We start from the raw sequence: 16,883 nt of genomic DNA, 5'->3' as shown, positions 1-16,883 counted from the left end.
CATACGTCAAGACTTCCGACTTCCCGGACTTGCATGCCGACGGATCTCTTTTCCTACGAGGCCGCAATTCCGAGGCTGTACACTGATGTTGCAGAAACCTTATTTAGGACCAGGTTGAGGGCATGGCCGACAACCAAGATCCAGGCCATAGCCTGTGACAGAAGAAGCATTTTTGAAGGATGGGAAATGCGTTAGTAACTATATATGTAACTACAAAAAGCTGCCAACTTTCCCATTCAAACCTCCCTCTAAATCCTTCGCAACCAGCGCCGCCATATCCGACTTCCTGCCCAGAAACTGCAGCGCCCGAATGCAGTAGTTGCAATTTTGCCGCAGCTGCAGGTAACCCGCTAGTGCATTTCCCTGGCCGTCCAGATCCAAACAGTCCAACAAGATATACGCAGCCTTGGCAAACGAGTGAATAAGAACGACGGTCCACGGTTCTACCAGGAATGCCACCTCAGTCAGAGAATCATGGAAATGGCGATACATTGGAGATGCTTTGCCCGGGTCTAGCTCCTGGCCTCGGAGTGAAGAGCGCGCAAGGGCACTAACTGCCAGTGCATTATCGAGCCTTAGCTTTGTGACGAGGTCGATGTGGTTGGTATCAGAGTACGAATCGCGGTCGATGCTCTCCAAAACGTCCGCTAGCAACATCGCGGCTAGATGCCAGTGACCATCTAAAATGACGTACCAGGACTGGATGCGCGAAGGAAGGAGCTCGTGGTTAGCAACACAGTCCTGCATAAATGGTTGATACTTCGCTGTCCAGTGATTATAGACGTGAAGCGTTCTCTGGATAGCCGCTTCAAGGCGGGCAGGGCTGGCGCCGCGATAGAGGAGGGTTTGGAGCTGCGTGACGCGGCGGTAGAGGAGGACTTTGACAGGCGTTGCAGAGGAGAGAGCGGCGGCGGCCTGTTCGTAGGTGCATGGCCATCGAGCCGCTGGCTGGGAGATTTGTGTGTGGGATTCGTGCTCTTGGAGAGAGCCCGAGGTGCGGAGGAAGAGGTCGCCCCATACGTCGCTGTTTTCATGATTGCTCGGAACCTGTCTCGGTGGTTCCCAGCAGTCTAGGTTGATTGGAGTTTCAGAGCCGCGCGTTGATGGAGATGCCGATGATATCTGGCTATCCTCATCTGACACCACGAGTGGTCGCTGGTACATTGCAGCGCTTAGTGTATCGAACATGATCCCTAGCCAGAACATAAGGCTTAATGTACTGCGATGCTCCTCACTGGCCACAACCGGGTCAAGCTGGGGGCTTTCAGACGACAGCGTCGGTGTTTCGAAAATATCGGCGAATGTCGATGCGACAGATCCCCCCGGGAGCCTGTTGAAAGCCTTACCGCGGCGTTGCATCCGTGTAAACTTATGCCGGAATGTATAAAGCTGACGGTTCGCGGTCTCTAGGAACACGGGCGCACCGTCATTTTCGAGTAGCTTGTCCAGACGTGCACCCACACCCTGCTGCTCATTATCATCCATCACACTCTGTGTGAGAGAAAAGATGATATTCGCAAATATAACCCGGAACGACGGAATCCCCGTCGTATGCTGCAAGGCATGGCGTGCTTCATTCCAGGCGTTCCTCCGGATGGCCCTCTCATCGGCCGCTATGTCTGCAGGAACAGATAGCCCAGCCCCCCTCTGCGCATGCTGCGTCCATTGCGAAGCAAAAGCTACGATCGCCAGATGCAGGGCTCGGGCTGCGGCTCTGTCCTCTTCGGCGCTCAAGGCGCGCCCGCGTAATGAGGTAGATACGCGATCTAACCGGCACACCCGGATGCACATCCTGTTTGACCAGTTCGGGCCCCATTCCGCCCTCTGCTTGGGCGGCAGGTAGCTGATCTGGTCGGAGTATGGACAATTGTGCTCTGTCAGCCAGCAGGACAGTGCATTCTCCATACTATCGTGGTAGATGCGCATCAGATTCTTCGTCATCGAGGAACGGGCATATCGCCGTGCTGTGCTGTCTGAGGCCATGCACAGACTGTTCTCAGGTAGTAGCGGCGACTGCCGATCAGACCATAGCGATCCATCTTGAGCGACTTGTTGTAGACTATTAGTATCGGTAACCGAGTCCGGATCCGTAGTCTGCTCTTCCAGCTCGCGAATGAGGTCATCCGTGTTCGGGCTATGGGGCGGGAGAAGAACTGCTTGAAAACTGAGCGGACTGAGTGGTTTCTCGAGCTGTTGGACCATGCTGAAATCACCAGGGACGGCTAGATCCCACGGAAAAGGTGCGTCTGACTGCACGTTGGCTGCATCTTCTGCATTTGCGGGAATAGCAGAGTGACTAAAATCGAAAAGGTCGCCGGGGTGGGAGAGCAGCCCCTGAGTCCAGCTCGGGAGCGCGTCGTGAGCGTTGATGACTGGAGGCGCATCGTGATTGTCACTTTCCGGTGTAGGGATTGCTGCAGCTGAAGTTGCTGGTTCACTGGTGGTTGTAGCGGTCCTGGATTTCTTCGTCCTCGCCCTGGGTGCAGCCCCTTTTGGCTTGGAGCGTTGGGATGAGAGCCAATTGAAGGTACAATCCTTGTTCCAACGCTTGCAATTTGAGCACGAAACCCAGCCGTTTTCATTGGCCTCGTTTCTATTTTCCTGTGTTACATCTCAGCGACTGTCAGTGCAGACGCTGGGGAGCCGATATCGGCAACCTACCGGGGCATCACAGCGTCGCTTGCCCTTGCGACAGGGGTCGCAGCTATGATTCTGGCGTCGGCGGGTATCTGCCATGCTGTGTACAGGAGGACATTGACAGTAATATCTGTCTAAATGGTATCAGAAGTCCAGAAACGTGCGGTCTGGAGCTGTGAGCCATGGAGTCGAAATCTGGGGAATGTGGCCTGGAGCATGCGGGGTTCCAGCACATGACCTGGATACCCAGTTCCCCTGGCCACGGTTCGTCACGGTCGAGCGGAGTCGGGATACCCAATGACCAATGAGAAGGATCTTAATGTGGGGAACGTGGAATATCACCACTCATTCTAGGGCTGACCGGTGAGGCCTTGAGGATCCCGGAGTCCCGAGTTCCAAGATCTGGAAGAAAGTAATACAGTATCCATTCTTCTGGGTCGGATTGACGGCTCAAATGTGACATCGTACGGGAGTCTGACCGTGTATTTCTCCGAAATGTGTGTTGGGCTGAGTACGACGACCGTGAGCAAGCCATCCGGAACTGAACTGAGTCTACTGCACCGATATACTCTGGACCCATGGGATCGTATAGCAGAAGAAGGGTGAAATGAAGATCCTTTGACGGGTCATCTCCTAGCTGGTACTGGGACATAAGGCTTCGACGCTCGAAATCAAACTTTAAACCAGAGTTTCCGCCGTTTGTCGTCCAGTGACGACAGAACGCGTGCGGCTCCGCATGCCCGCCCCCCGCATTTCCGCCAGCCCATCATCTGGAAAATTCCATTGCCCCGAAACATTATTGCGGTGAAACCTGTCTAGAGGTGAGACGGCAATGAACATGGTACAAAAGTACGAAACAGGAGCGCATTACAGACTGAATCGTTGGGGTTAGGTCGTGCACATATTCCCGGATAGGCTTTGCTCGACATGAGGGATGGCTGATCATTGTAAGCGAGAGTATGGGGAAATGTTAGTACCCACGTACCCACATCAGACAATTCGTACTCCAGCAAAACCCATGGTATCCCTACACATGGCAACTCAGAGTAAGAACTAGTCTGCTTTTTAAAGTTGGTACTGGGCCGTGGACTAAAGCAGGCTGAGACGGGTCCAAGGCCGTCCATGCCCATTCAGTGCCAAGAGATGGAGACAGCGGGGATACTGATCGACCTTACGGCAGACCCAGAAGCTATGGGGCACTTGTATATAGAGATTGCGAATAGCGGACGCTAGGCTAGCAAGCGAGCAGAGGAAACCCTTTCTGCCAGACAGGCTTGATAATGTCTGGGGGATGATAAATGGTAATAAAACCAATTCCCCTACAAATTGGTTGGAGTATATCCAATATACTTCGTGACGAAGATCCGCCGAAGAAGGTTTGCAAAGCGGACTAGAGCTGAGATTCTTGACGAATAGACCTTCAAGGGGCGCTTGCCTGTTATAATGGTCAGGTCGATGGCTCACGAGTAGTAAGATAAATGAAGGGTGATAGGCGACCGACATAAGGACTGCGATACACGGCCATAGTGCTGTTTGCACAAAAATATAGATCGACAACCGTGTTTGAAACCTATAGTCTTAGTAACTCCTCATATGTAGAAGCTCTAAGTACAGGCAATTAAACAACATATAATATTTTAGTACACTAACTATGTGCTTGATGAACAGTATGCAACTTTACAAGATTTTAAAGAACGAGGAAGTCAATTGTTCCGGCTTTTTCTTTTTCTTTCTCTTTTTTTTTTTTTCTTTTTTCTTTTTTTGATCCTTGACGATAATCTACATTATTTCAGGTAGTGTACGTACCAGATTCCCATAGAATACGTTATCTCAGCACAACGCTCCGTGCTATTGTGAAGAAATAGTGTTGAAATTGCTAGAGGATGAGCGTACACGGTACTCTTACTCATGAGGGGGATTGAAGCCATTTTGCACACGATCAGAGAAACCGAGCGAGATAGGAGTAGTAGATATGATCAAGTGCTGAGACGAGGATCACTGGGACAAGAAAGAGGCATGCACAAGCTAGAGGTTGTCTCTGTACGGTTATCTGGGAAGAGCGCTCCACTGTCCAAGAGTCGGAATATTCCGCACACTTGCTGGTATTGATCAAGACAAGGCATCTGGGCAAAGAGTCTAAATCAAGCTAATGTTGTAGCTCATTCCTGCATCTTGGAACGGCTTGCAGTAGGTCCGACAGTACCAGAACTGTATGATCGTAAGTTGAAACCTTGGATACAGCCTTGACCCAAAGAGATGCCGAAACGATTCTTTCTGCCACTAATAAATCAGAGTATAGAGAATCATATGCACAAATCTTGAGCAGTAGCTGTGCCAAGGGGCCTATGGCTGAAATCCGAATAAAAAAAATTGACAGGCAAAAAAAAGGGAAGACGGGTGAGGGGCCGTTTGAGCTTGATTCAGAGTCAAATCATCGCATTTTGCTACCATAATACCTATACTTCCAAGTCTATCACTCTGTCGTGTATGGTTACGTGTTGCTATCTGTATCAGGCTAGGCAAAGTGTAAGGGGAATCGGTTGCACCAAGGCCAAAATCATTGTACCATCTTGATTGAAAACTATATACAACTATATCAAGCATGGACATCATAAAACATGAAACATCTGACGACTGTGTTCGTAGTTCCAGCCCGTGGCCGTTGCACCGCTTATTCTGGCATCTCGAGCACATACCGGCCGGCGATTCTGCCTTGTTCTGCAAGCCATTAGTGTCTAGAAATATCGCGCAAAGAAAATGAATGAGATCGGATACGGGGGTCAACGCACCCATAAGCTCGTAGATCTTCGGTAGATCCTTCAGAGGAGCCGTCTTGAACGGAGCCTTGATCAGGCCGCGAGCGAAGAAGTCCAGAGCCTCGACACCGTCCTGTCGGTTTCCAACGTAGCTGCCCTTGATGGTGATCATGCGGACGACCGTGTTGATCACAGGGGCCTTGAGGTACGCATCTGGCGGCAAGCCAATAGCAACAATTGTCCCGCGAGAGCGCACATATTCAGTGGCTTGCTGAAAGGGCTTCTCTGACACGGCGAGCAGGATCACCGCGTGTGCACCGAGACCATCAGGTGTCGCTGCCTTGACGTCGGCCACCAGGTCTTTCGATTTGGTGAAGTCGACATATGTCTGGCCCGGTCAGTTGCTTGCTCCCTGAGATGGAGGACATGTACATACCTCTGTTCCAAGCGACTCACACATGGCCCGCTTCTCATCGCCCCCATCGACCGCGACAACCCTGATCCCCATCGCCTTCGCATACTGCTGTGCAAGGGATCCCAGGCCGCCACCGGCACCCACAATCGCCACGGTCTGGCCCGGCCGGACTCCGGCCTCTTTCAATCCCTTGTACACTGTAATACCGGCACAGAGTACTGGGGCCGCGGCATCCAGTGGGACACCTGCAGGGATCTTCGACGCATGACTCGCCTTTCCGAGCGCATACTGCTGGAACGTGCCGTCAACAGTATACCCAGAGAGCTGGGCGCGCGCACAGAGGGGATCGTCCGACTGGCGGCAGAACTCGCACTCTCCGCAGGAACCATTCAGCCATTTGATGCCGGCTTGGTCGCCGATCTCGAATTCGTGGACCAGTTCGCCCTTTGCCACGACGATTCCTGCTCCTTCGTGTCCACCAACGAGCGGCATCTTGACCGGGATTGGCCAGTGGCCCATCATAGCGTGCAGGTCAGTGTGGCAAACCCCAGAGTAGCGGATCTTCACAAGGATCTGGTCGGGACCGGGCTTAGGGACGGGGATCTGCTTGTAGACGAGCGGCCCGCCGACCTTCTCGGCGACCTGGGCCCATTGCATAGTGGGGATGGACATTTTGAGCGAGGTGATAGGATTGGAAGAGTTCTAATTAATTGAGGAGAAGATTGTCGATTGTTGGTTGATGATGTTGGTGAGACTGAGAACCTTGGGGGTCTTTATATAGATGTTCATCCATGCGGGGATACGATCCCGGGGTAGGAGAGCACGTACGGGGCCCCGCTCGTTTGAGGTTCTCTGTGCGGACATGCCGTGCGGATAGTACCAGAAAATACTCCGTCTCTGCTCTATACGGCTCTATGCGCGTACCTTTTGAACGGTGCGTGGAGAGGAGTGATGTACCAATTTCCGCCCCGCCCTCGTGCGGTTCCGCATGCATCCAATCCCAGGTCGGAACCATCCCGAGCTGCGGATGGCGATGCGGACGGGCAGGGGGGGTTCATAACCAGCTTTTCAGCTGGTGGTTATTGGAAGGTAACTCCACACAGGCCGAGAAATACGAAGGGACTTACAGTGTTCCGGCCGTGTCAAAGTGTCTTAGGTATACGTCCACCGGGTCTTCGAGCTGTGTCTACTCCACCCAAGTCCAATCAACATATGAACGGTTATGGAGTATCGCAGATCTGCTGCCGAGCCCAAATTTAACTCTGCTATTACCGAACGACTGGAGTAGGATTTTTGGTATTGGCAAATAAGAAGGCAGGGCAAAAGATGACGTTTTATTAAATCGTGGATTAAATGTACGTTGATTGTACCAAAATACCTTAAACAGGACGGAACGCCTATTTCCAAACTCCCTCCCTCCCATCCAGCCCTAGAAATGCCCAACTGTATCCACGGTATTTCTTGAGTGACCTGACCCCTCCTGTATGTCATCGGGAAAGAATGTACTGGACCAGCCAACACTAATTGCAAATCCATGATGGACAATCGGTTGTTTCGCCTCCACCTCACGCGGAGGCTCATCATTGCCTAACTCGTTCGTAGACGGCGGCCGCACAACATCAAACGCCAACATTTTTGCTAGAATCCCTTCGAAAATATCCACTGGCGGGCTGGATTGCTCCTCTCGCCCGTTGCGCCCGGACTGCGAGGACCGTTGATCCGACGCAGACACATTGGAGACACCTTCCATGTTCGGTGTATTGGGACGCGTACAAGGAAACTGACCAACCCGTCGGTCACTAACCCGTCTCACTCTCGCATAATTGTTGGACTCTGGGCTTGCATGGTCTTGCGGAAGTAGCAGTAGGCTCGGGTTGATATACTCAAGTGCGCCGTTGCCCCGGTCCACATTGCACGTGTTTCCTTGGGGTACAGAGCTGACGGCATAGGGCATGGACATGTCAGGCGGGGTTAGAGGATTCTTGGGGTTCCGAGGCTTCTCCACGCGTTCGTCGCGCAGCGGGCGTAGGCGGCGCTCTCCAGGTGTAGCAGACCGTGGTGTTGTGATAGGTGAGTTTGTATATTGCGTCGTCCAGGCGCGGAGTAAAGGGTCGCCCATCTCTGCTGGAGATATGTGGTTGAAAAAGGGAAAGGGAAAAACGATGAAGGAGGCCAGGTTGAATAAACAGACCGAACCGACGGCTATTTGGCCTGCAATATAGCTTCTTTATTGTGGTACTTTCTCAGTTCGTGTACTGACTTTTGTTAAACCCTGATGATTGACAAGGCAGCCGCGTTCAATCTGAAGCAAAAGACATGACTGCCGGGTCCGCATGGGCTGAACCTGTAGGGAGTTAAGGTTAGGTTAGGTCAGGTTAGTTTAGCAGACGTCGAACCTTGGTGAAAATACGAGAAGTGTGTGAGAAGACTTGACTTCATGGCAGATCGTTCCTATATCTTCCGCTTGACCATACGGCGCAGATCTATAACTAAGGTACCTACAGGGATAGATCCTCCAATGCGGCTCCGCATGGGTCGAACCTTGAAACCACGTCAGATGTGCGGGTCGATCTCTAGATGGACCCAGTATGGCTCTGTCCGCATACCTGAAGCTTTCCCCGCATTTATATTTTCCTGATTCGAAGCTGGGATAGACTAGCCCTTTATGGTTCACCAAAAGGGGGTGGATTGACGCTGCTAATGTAGATTTCCGTCTGCCGCATTTGAGGACCCCAGAGTCCCTCTCCTGTGCAGCCCTGACACTTAAGAGCACCCGTCCTCTTGCTGAGTGCCAGGTCTTGTAGTTCTTCCTGCCTTCCACGGACGCTTCTCCTCTCCCTCAACATACCCAAGCATTAAGCCCAGAAACAGCAGAAATGGCTACCGAGATCAGCAACGGTGAGGCCAAGGGCCATCGCCTCTCCACGATACCGTCCTCTATCACCCTCTCCGCGGAGCAATTCGAGAAGCTGTACCTGTCCCCAATGATGCGCCAGCAGCCCAGCCTGGCTAGGAAAGTCGGCAATCCAACCCCACTGTGAGTCTTCTACATGTCCCCAGACACGCACTCCGGGGAACTAATGCACGTATGCCCATTCTTCAGGGCACTCGGGGGCTTTGTCATTACCACTACTCCACTTTCATGCTGCCTGATGGCCTGGAGGGGCTCGAGCGGTAACGGAATTGCTTTCATGTAAGTACGGGCCAGATCCTCATCATATAGCCTTGTATGTTATAAGACGATGCAGCTAATGAGAACAGTGGGCCGATTATCTTCCTAGGTGGACTTCTACTGCTCATCACGAGTATCCTCGAGTTTGTCCTTGGAAATACATTCCCCTGCGTGGTATTCGGGACTATCGGTGCGTTTGTCGGGTTCTCAAGCCATTGCTACCGCTTGTTCTTGCTTCTGATTTCTTTTTTCTCTCTCAACAGGAGGGTTCTGGTTTGCGTTCGCAGCTACGATGATTCCCTCATTCAATGCAGCCGGTGAGATCTTTTGCCTTGGTGGCAGTCATTGCTTTACCCTAATACTTGTCTTAGCACCGTACTCCTCATCCACGACTAGTACAACCGCCGGTCTCACGAGCGCTAGCTTTATGAATACATACGGTACGTTAGTCAATATCGAGTTCAGTCAACCTCAACCTGCTGCTCTAACCGGTTTAATACTTTCAGCATTCCTCTTCATAACCATGGCCGTTCTAATGCTGATCTTCCTGCTCTGCGCGACCCGCACCAACGTCGTCTACACGCTCATCTTCCTGTCCCTGCTTCTTGTCTTCCTCCTCCTGTCCGCGGGCTACTGGCGACTCGGCGAAGGGAACGACGCTGTCGGTGACAGATGCATCAAGGTCTGTTGATACTCCCATAGTGCACCTTGCTCTACCGTTGCCACCATCGCTAACAGTGCTTCCGCTTCTAGGGCGCTGGAGCTTCGCTGTTCGTCGCTAGTCTCCTTGGGTTCTACCTCCTCATCGCTCAGCTTTTCGATGCGGTCGGTCTGCCTATTACTCTACCTGTTGGGGACATGGAACGATTCTGGCCTCGTTCCCAGAAGTAAGTGGGAATCTGCTGTTTTATAACTAGGCGAATGCTCATGACTGGCAAAGGAACCCGTCGCCCGACAGTCAGAGTGCTGGAAGCGTCTAGTTTGGGGATTAAGAGTTTGGATGGATAGGATTGCTATAGCTGGTTGGTAACAAGGCTTGCGGGTACGGCTGTCTGAAGGTCTTTGGTATTCTTCCTATATTGGCTTGCTTTTAATGTCGTCAACTGGAATAGTTGGATTGCGTTGCAAAAGCACACGGGTTAGAGAATACGGAGGGAAAGTTCAGATTTTCTCTCTTTTTGATTGTTAATTCATTTAATTCTCAAAATTTTGCGTTTTTAACATAATACAACTGCCCTCTCTGGAAAAATTTATTTTTCTAAAGGCTTTGCGTGGCAGTTGCACTGACACAGAACGGTCGTCAACGGGATTGGAGAAATACAAGTTCGCTGTTACCAGGCTGCTCCTCTTTTGGTCCGTAATATCAGCTATACGCAACAGTTGAAGTGGAATTACTCTGCAAATGGTCCCAAGATTCCTCTCAAACCGTTTTCCTCCAACCTAGACATGGCAATGGCCGGCAGCCAGCCAGTATCCTGGGCTTAAAGCTACCTAGGAAGCCTACTGAAACTATATATTTCCAACAAGGCTTGTCTAAGCGCCTTAGTGGGGTACACAATCTTCACACTCGACTTCCGATATAGGCTGCGGAGAGTATGGATAGGGACATTTACACGGTCGAAAAGGCAAATTGACAAAAATATTGCAAGATCTGCTTAATTGCAAACCCTTGGTGGAGTGGCAATCTACGAAGTACTGAATATTCGTGCTCTGATTTCATTGTTACACCTATAAAGCTAACTTCAATCTCAACTACATCTTCGCCTCCTCCCCAACCCTCGTCCACCCCTCGACGTCCTGGAAGTTCCTGACGGTCCCCGTGCCGCCAAACCTGTCCTGAGTGTCCCTCCAGTCCCTGTGGACCGCCGTCTCCGGCCTCCACCGAAACGCATATTTCAGCTTCTCCTCAAGCAGGCCCTCCAGCCTCTGTTTAATCGCAATCCCCACCGCCGGCATCATCATAAAGCCATTGCCAGAACCCCCCACCGCAACTGTGAGAGACTTGTACTTCGGATGTTGGTCAATAAGGAACTGGCGGTCCGGCGTGTCGGCGTCCCAGCAGATTCGCGCGAAGGCAAAGGGGCGATCCGCTATCTGGGGGACCGTATGGCGAAGGAACTGCCGCGCCGCGCGCTCGGACTGCAGTGGGATCTGATGTTTGGCGAATGGAATGGACTTAGGGAAGGCATTTGAGACCTCGCAGGTGGGAATGTTGCAGTAGCCGGGGTGTTCGTCAACGAATTTCAGCTGCCCCGTCGAGTCGGGTTCCTGAGAGCCATACGGTCAGTAGCGTCTTTGTGAAAGGCAGTGGAATGAGGACGTACGATAAAGAACCCGGAATTGACGTTGAATAGTACAGGCAGATCCTTCCAAAGCTTCCTCTCCTCCTCCGTCATCTGGATATGCGCCAGTGTCCAAGCGGTCGGGCGCAGCTGTTTCTCAAAGTCGAGCAACTGGTCACTTCCAGCGCCAGCACAGAGAATGACGCGGTCCGCACGATGCTCTTTTTCGTCGGCGGTCTTTGCGCCGACGATGTCGCTCTGGTCATCCGTGTAGAGAAGGCTCTTGACACCCCCTTCGTCACCCGTAACAAACTTCACGCCCAGCCGCGACGCCTCTCTGTAGGCCGCTTCTAGCGCCCCCCTTGCAAATACCCACCCGGCGCCAGTCTCGCGGAAAAAACCTTTCCAGCCGGGAAAGTCCCCTGTCAGGACCCCCGACGGCATTGTAGCTCTGAAATCCGCGGCCGAGTTGAGTAATCGGAGTTTATCTCTGCAGGTGCGAATGTACTTGTCGACATGAGGCATTGCAGCGTCCTGGCTCGCGGCCATAATAAAGCCTGTTGGATGGTAGAAGGGGCGAAAGACGGGGTCGGTCTTCCAGGCATTGGCAGTGATCTGGTGCATCCGGTTCCAGACGTATTGCTCGGGGGTGTCTGTATCGGACGGTGCGCCTAGCTGAAATTTAGCCCGGGAGCGCTTGGATTGAAGTATCTGCAGATAAACGCACCCTCCTCCATGATTTTGTTCACATCATTTCCGGCAGCAGTGGGTGAGGGAATCGGACTGCGTTCAAGGACGGTGACTTTTTTGTAGCCGGCTCGCGCAAGCTGGAGAGCGGTGCTGCAGCCCCAGGTACCGCCGCCTATGATGAGAATAGATGAGTCTTTGGTGAGTTGAGACATGATGTATGGACTGTTATCATCTGACCCTCTGAGCCGGGAGTGGAGGTGATGAGGTGGTATTTAACCCTCAGCGCTTTACAGAGGCCCACTGCCCACCTGTGTGGGCGCCTATCGCCTGGCACTGTGGGCCAGTGGAAGGTCCTGCCGAGACTTGATAGGGCTTATCAGGACAGCTCACAGTTATCCCCAAGCGACGATGTTGGAGGTATGCTGCGGATGCCATGCATCCATCACCGGAGCTCTTGGCCTGTAAGAGACGACCATGCGAGGTCAACGGCGATATTCCATAGATAATACGTCAAATGGCTCGGTTCTAACCGTGTGGTCTCCTCCACTTCCCCGCACTGGCGAGCTGCCATGCAGGCGTTATCGCCGATCCGATCCTCCAAGCCCTCTGGATGGCTGGACCAAGCTCTAGAAAGAGCCTAGCCTCTCTCTTGGACCTTCCTCGCAAATATCCTTTATCGTTCTATCAGTTTCCTTCTCCGCATCGCTGATACGGGTTACTCGTGTTTGATGCTCCTCGGTTGAAGTATGGAGGTATTTAATCCAGCTACGGCTCCTATCAAAAGGGAACATAAGATGCTCCAGAACCATTCTTCAAAGAGAAATACATATCAATCATGGACGACATTTCGCGGTCGGAAGTTCCAGGAACCATCTTCATTGTGGGGAGTGAGTGGCACCATACATATCACCAAGCAAGCGACGGCCCACCCTAATTCCAGTACTAACGCCTCACAGCGGATACAACAAAGCTCGGAGAAGCAGATGTCACCACATCGAACGATATCGTGCTCGTTCCTCGCCCACTCGAAACAGCACGGGACCCCCTGGTACGCTGTGTCCTAACCCCGGTCTCGACTTGTTGATAGTTCTGTCACTCTAGACTGACAAGCAAACTAGAACTGGCCCAAGCCAAAGAAACTATGGACGCTCTTTTTAGCAACCCTCTTCGCGACCGTCGTCGCCTACGGCGAAAACAATCTTGGGGCGCCCTGGACGGAAGTCGCCGAGGATATAGACGTGACAATGAAAGACATGAATGGCGGCAGTGCACTGAACTACCTCCTCCTGGGGTTCGTGAACGTGCTCTGGATCCCAACGGCAATGAAACTTGGACGCAAGGTGGTGTACATATCCAGCATGACGATCATTATGGTGTCAAGTGTATGGAACGCCTATATTTACGGCGTGGCGCAGTGGTATCTCAACTGTCTTGTGGGTGGGATTGGGCAGAGCGCCTATCAGGCACTGATTCAGCTTACGGTACGGTCTCTTTTTCTCCCTATTACTTGCCGTTTGAGAAACCGAATGGGGTAACTGATGTGGAAAGGTGTTTGATATTTTCTTTGCGCATCAGCGCGGAACCATGCTTGCTGTATATGTCTGGGGCCAGCAGCTTGGATCGATCCTCGCCTTGATCCTGGGCGGGTATATTGCTGAAGGACCAGGGTGGAGGTGGAGCTGCAAGATCGTTGCTATACTCAGCGTAGGTTCCCTTCTGTTACCCTAAGGCCGCGGTTGCTGATGCTCTACAGGGTTCTGTCGTGCTGCTGTTCATCTTCACTATGGACGACTCCCTCTTCCCCCGGCACGCTCTCGCTATCCACCAGGCCACCGCCGTTCCTCAAACCCAGGACAAGCACCAACCAGAATCTGAAAACGACACCAAAAAAGAACCGTCAGTTGGTCTAAACCGCCAGCCAACGATCAGCCAGGGCCGAGCAGACCTCCTCCCACGCAATTACCTGCACGTCCTGGCGCCGATCCATCGCTGGAAAGAGGACAAGACAACATGGTGGCAGTATTTCCGGCGCCCCTTCCATCTCTTCGCATTCCCTAACATTATCATGGTATATTGTACCCACGAGCAGTTTGCGGGACAGTTCTGATTAGGAGCAGGCCGGCCTAATCTACGCATTTGCCAACACAGCAGGAATCGTCTCCTTCAATACCATCTCCGAAATCATGACCGATGCCCCCTATAACTGGTCCACGGGGCCGACAGGCCTTATGTTCCTAGCAGCCCTGGTTGGGTCTTTCATTGGGTACGTGAACTCACACACTGCGCCTCACATTGAATGCCATGACTAAATCGCGTTTATCAAAGAATGGCCACTGGCGCCCTTGGCGACATCCTAACCCTGCGCCTTGCCCGCGCGAACGGCGGATACAAAGAGCCCGAGATGCGTCTCTGGACTCTGGGTCTAAGTTTCATTTACGGAGCCGTCGGGTACTTCATGTACGGGTGGTGTGCGTCAGATGGCAAATCTTGGGTCTTGATCGCAGTCGGTCTGGGTGGGATGATCGCGCAGCAGGTCTCCGCGGCGAGTGTTGCTACCGCTTATGCGATGGAGTGCTTCGAGGGTGTAAGTTCACCTTTCTACCCTTTGACACTGCTGAGCCTGCTGACCTGGTGTGTGCAGATCTCGAGCGAGCTGGTCGTGGTGCTGGCGATCTGTTCTTCGTGCGTGAACTTTGCCATTTCGTACTCTGTCCAGCCGTTCATTGAGGCAACCGACTACGGACGCACGTTTAGCTGCTTTGGGGCGCTAGTTCTATGCAGTATGGCGACGGCTGGGGCAGGGGTGAAATGGGGGAAGAGTTGGCGGAGACGATGTGCGAGCAGGTACTGGAAGTTTGTGAGCGAAGGGGTTGTTATTTAGGCTGAGCTTAAGGCAGTATGAAGCAGTATGAACGGATCGCGAACGAGGCGAGTGTAGCGCGGTACACTCCAGGGAGAAACTTGTTTGTTTTGCTTCGTCAATACGTTGGTATTTTTCAAAGCAGAAGATTATCATGAAGACAAGCTTTAGTCCCTAGCTTGATCGTCTTGACTACGCATTGACTACGACTTGAATTGATTCTAGACCTTTAGATCTTCTCTGATCGCGCTAGGTGGATAAACTCCACAGGTGTGAGTCGAGGGTATACGCACCTTTCAAAGGCACGGCTAGACGAGATTAATGGATTTAGAAGTTATGATAGATAGCGAGCTGACTTTGTAATTGACGGAATCTGAGCGTACATATAGTAGGACAGAAACACCCGCCTGAATCACCTATTCAGAGTATTCCTCTCCGAGCTGGAGAGCATACGATGTAGGTGATACTTCATGGCATCATCCCGCAGGACTCTCTCGCGGGCTCTCGCTCCACGGGGACTCGCCTCAGCTTGTTCCACCTTGAGCCAAAACTATCTCCTCTCTATCACTGTCCTGAGCTACAGTAAGGTCCATCATCTCTCCGGTATTCGTATTCGATTCGCCCTCGTTACGGGCGAGGATATTCTCCTGGCTCCCAGTATGCTCGGCGGGAGCGTCAAACAATGGACTGTGCTGCATATGTTGCAGCAGGATACCGGGTTCTCGAAGGTTTGACCTGCTCAAGTTGCAACGGGACGATTTGGAATTGTACTTGTGATATGTCCGGCAGGGGTGGAGGAGGGCGTTAAAGCTCTGCGGCATTGTCGGAACAGAGGCGCAGATTATTATCAGGTACATCTGCTCGTTCCATTAGGGCTCATACCTCGATTCTGTCCTGTTTATAAGCAAATTCTGACAAGGTAAGACAAAGATTCTGGTACCTAGGTTTGGTGGCAGGGGACGTACATTTACCATCTTATGATGGCGCGCCATGTCTCTAGTCTCTAGTCAGCAGGGTTCCTGGCGTTAGGTAAAGAATGATATTACAAGTGATATCGTCATGCGCGATCAATTTGTCCAAGCGGAAACATTTGAAGACTGTTGCGCAACCTGCACTGTTCGATTCATTTCAATCACAAAATCACTTCTCGGGGACTGAGGCCTGCAGGTATACGACTTACAGTACGCCAGCCCCCAGAACAGCGATGTCTCCTACCTTCTTCAAAAGCGGCAGCTTGACCTTGCGAAATAATATTGCGGGAAAGAGCGCGAGTGCCCAGTCAGCGAAGGCGTTAAATGCTGTGAGTGGGTAGGTTATCAGTATTGCTCCGAAAGTAAATAAACATCCTCATTGTTACCTGAGACATGCTATGAAAACGGTCGAGGTTCTTAGCGATATCCCAGCGACAAGCTGGAATTTTGAACTCATACAGCTCCCGTCCGTTTCAGGCAGCCATATCTTCCTCCTCGGTCGACAATAACCGATAATCACAACGATCCCCAATGTATTCCACGCAATTGAAGCGAGCGTCGAAGAGTGCAGAAACCATCACTGCCACGGTTTGGCAGATAATGTCAGCAGTCGGAGGACTATCAGTACAGAGATTTTGCCGGTCACTGTACTAACGACGGGAAAGTTGGGTGCGATAGTGGTGTATTTGGCTGCGTTTATGCGGTCGTTGGGATCTAGGTATCGATCCCGTGCTTCCCAAGGCCGTGGGAGACTGCGATTTGGGTTAGGGCTGAGGAGATGATTGCGTTTACCTGGCTGCTGTCAGTTGAGATGTAGAGATAGAATGACAAGAGACGTACCAAAGCAATAGTGACGAACAGATCGTCCTATCCTCGGCATATTGTTATCAGCAAACGGGTGTAGAGACGTAGTGCGACTAAAAGGAAGGACAGTGTGCCTAGTGTCTACGACACCGCAGTGATGCTGACTCTCTCGTCGGCTGCCATGGTTGGATCGATATATCAGTTTTAAATTGACCTTGGGGCAGCACGTACCTATGTATACGACATCCTAGATATCCCTGAAGTCGTAGCCCTCAGAAGCAAACGCCCGTGTTCAA

General features: G+C 51.9%; 7 protein-coding genes across 7 annotated transcripts; 2 read left to right on the top strand and 5 right to left on the bottom strand.

The window, feature by feature from the left end:
• Positions 1–210: 210 nt before the first annotated feature.
• BDW70DRAFT_170853 (Zn(II)2Cys6 transcription factor domain-containing protein) lies at positions 211–2,736 on the bottom strand (the record flags this gene model as incomplete). The annotated part of the gene is made up of 2 exons (XM_073743040.1): positions 211–2,601; positions 2,662–2,736. The coding sequence occupies 2 exons, from the start codon at positions 2,734–2,736 to the stop codon at positions 211–213; spliced, it is 2,466 nt and encodes an 821-aa protein (XP_073592815.1).
• Positions 2,737–5,298: 2,562 nt separating this feature from the next.
• Positions 5,299–6,497, bottom strand: BDW70DRAFT_142467 (zinc-dependent alcohol dehydrogenase). The gene is made up of 3 exons (XM_073737927.1): positions 5,830–6,497; positions 5,427–5,781; positions 5,299–5,355 (listed from the first exon to the last, which is right to left on the bottom strand). The coding sequence occupies exons 1-3, from the start codon at positions 6,478–6,480 to the stop codon at positions 5,309–5,311; spliced, it is 1,053 nt and encodes a 350-aa protein (XP_073592814.1). The 5' UTR covers positions 6,481–6,497; the 3' UTR covers positions 5,299–5,308.
• Positions 6,498–7,237: 740 nt separating this feature from the next.
• On the bottom strand, positions 7,238–8,115 carry BDW70DRAFT_170851 (uncharacterized protein; the record flags this gene model as incomplete). The annotated part of the gene is made up of 1 exon (XM_073743039.1): positions 7,238–8,115. The coding sequence occupies exon 1, from the start codon at positions 7,925–7,927 to the stop codon at positions 7,238–7,240; it is 690 nt and encodes a 229-aa protein (XP_073592813.1). The 5' UTR covers positions 7,928–8,115.
• A 569-nt stretch (positions 8,116–8,684) lies between these two features.
• On the top strand, positions 8,685–9,871 carry BDW70DRAFT_170850 (transcriptional activator of ethanol catabolism AlcS; the record flags this gene model as incomplete). Its single annotated transcript, XM_073743038.1, has 7 exons — positions 8,685–8,845; positions 8,912–9,001; positions 9,070–9,170; positions 9,244–9,297; positions 9,352–9,420; positions 9,487–9,662; positions 9,734–9,871. 7 exons carry the CDS (start codon positions 8,685–8,687, stop codon positions 9,869–9,871), a joined length of 789 nt encoding a protein of 262 aa, XP_073592812.1.
• Positions 9,872–10,732: 861 nt separating this feature from the next.
• On the bottom strand, positions 10,733–12,209 carry BDW70DRAFT_170848 (NAD(P)/FAD-dependent oxidoreductase; the record flags this gene model as incomplete). The annotated part of the gene is made up of 3 exons (XM_073743037.1): positions 11,990–12,209; positions 11,305–11,933; positions 10,733–11,248 (listed from the first exon to the last, which is right to left on the bottom strand). The coding sequence occupies exons 1-3, from the start codon at positions 12,162–12,164 to the stop codon at positions 10,733–10,735; spliced, it is 1,320 nt and encodes a 439-aa protein (XP_073592811.1). The 5' UTR covers positions 12,165–12,209.
• Positions 12,210–12,787: 578 nt separating this feature from the next.
• BDW70DRAFT_152840 (putative MFS transporter) lies at positions 12,788–14,833 on the top strand (the record flags this gene model as incomplete). Its single annotated transcript, XM_073739521.1, has 8 exons — positions 12,788–12,839; positions 12,909–13,000; positions 13,071–13,433; positions 13,501–13,641; positions 13,682–14,020; positions 14,070–14,215; positions 14,278–14,536; positions 14,594–14,833. The coding sequence occupies 8 exons, from the start codon at positions 12,788–12,790 to the stop codon at positions 14,831–14,833; spliced, it is 1,632 nt and encodes a 543-aa protein (XP_073592810.1).
• A 503-nt stretch (positions 14,834–15,336) lies between these two features.
• On the bottom strand, positions 15,337–16,770 carry BDW70DRAFT_152839 (uncharacterized protein; the record flags this gene model as incomplete). Its single annotated transcript, XM_073739520.1, has 7 exons — positions 15,337–15,669; positions 15,778–15,808; positions 15,993–16,137; positions 16,243–16,277; positions 16,365–16,497; positions 16,620–16,650; positions 16,738–16,770. 7 exons carry the CDS (start codon positions 16,768–16,770, stop codon positions 15,337–15,339), a joined length of 741 nt encoding a protein of 246 aa, XP_073592809.1.
• Positions 16,771–16,883: the final 113 nt, after the last annotated feature.

This window comes from Aspergillus foveolatus (assembly GCF_047715535.1).
Source record: "Aspergillus foveolatus strain CBS 279.81 unplaced genomic scaffold BDW70scaffold_60, whole genome shotgun sequence".
Taxonomy (NCBI): Eukaryota; Fungi; Ascomycota; class Eurotiomycetes; order Eurotiales; family Aspergillaceae; genus Aspergillus; species Aspergillus foveolatus.
The sequence above is the reverse complement of the archived record's forward strand: the minus strand, read 5'-3'. Positions and strand labels throughout refer to the sequence as shown.

Coding starts and splice junctions, on each gene's coding strand:
- BDW70DRAFT_142467 (XM_073737927.1), bottom strand. CDS start 6,480: ATGTCCATCCCCACTATGCAATGGGCCCAGGTCGCCGAGAAGGTCGGC. Junction 5,782..5,829: donor GTGAGTCGCTTGGAACAGAG/GTATGTACATGT, acceptor TGACCGGGCCAG/ACATATGTCGACTTCACCAA. Junction 5,356..5,426: donor GAAGATCTACGAGCTTATGG/GTGCGTTGACCC, acceptor AATGGCTTGCAG/AACAAGGCAGAATCGCCGGC.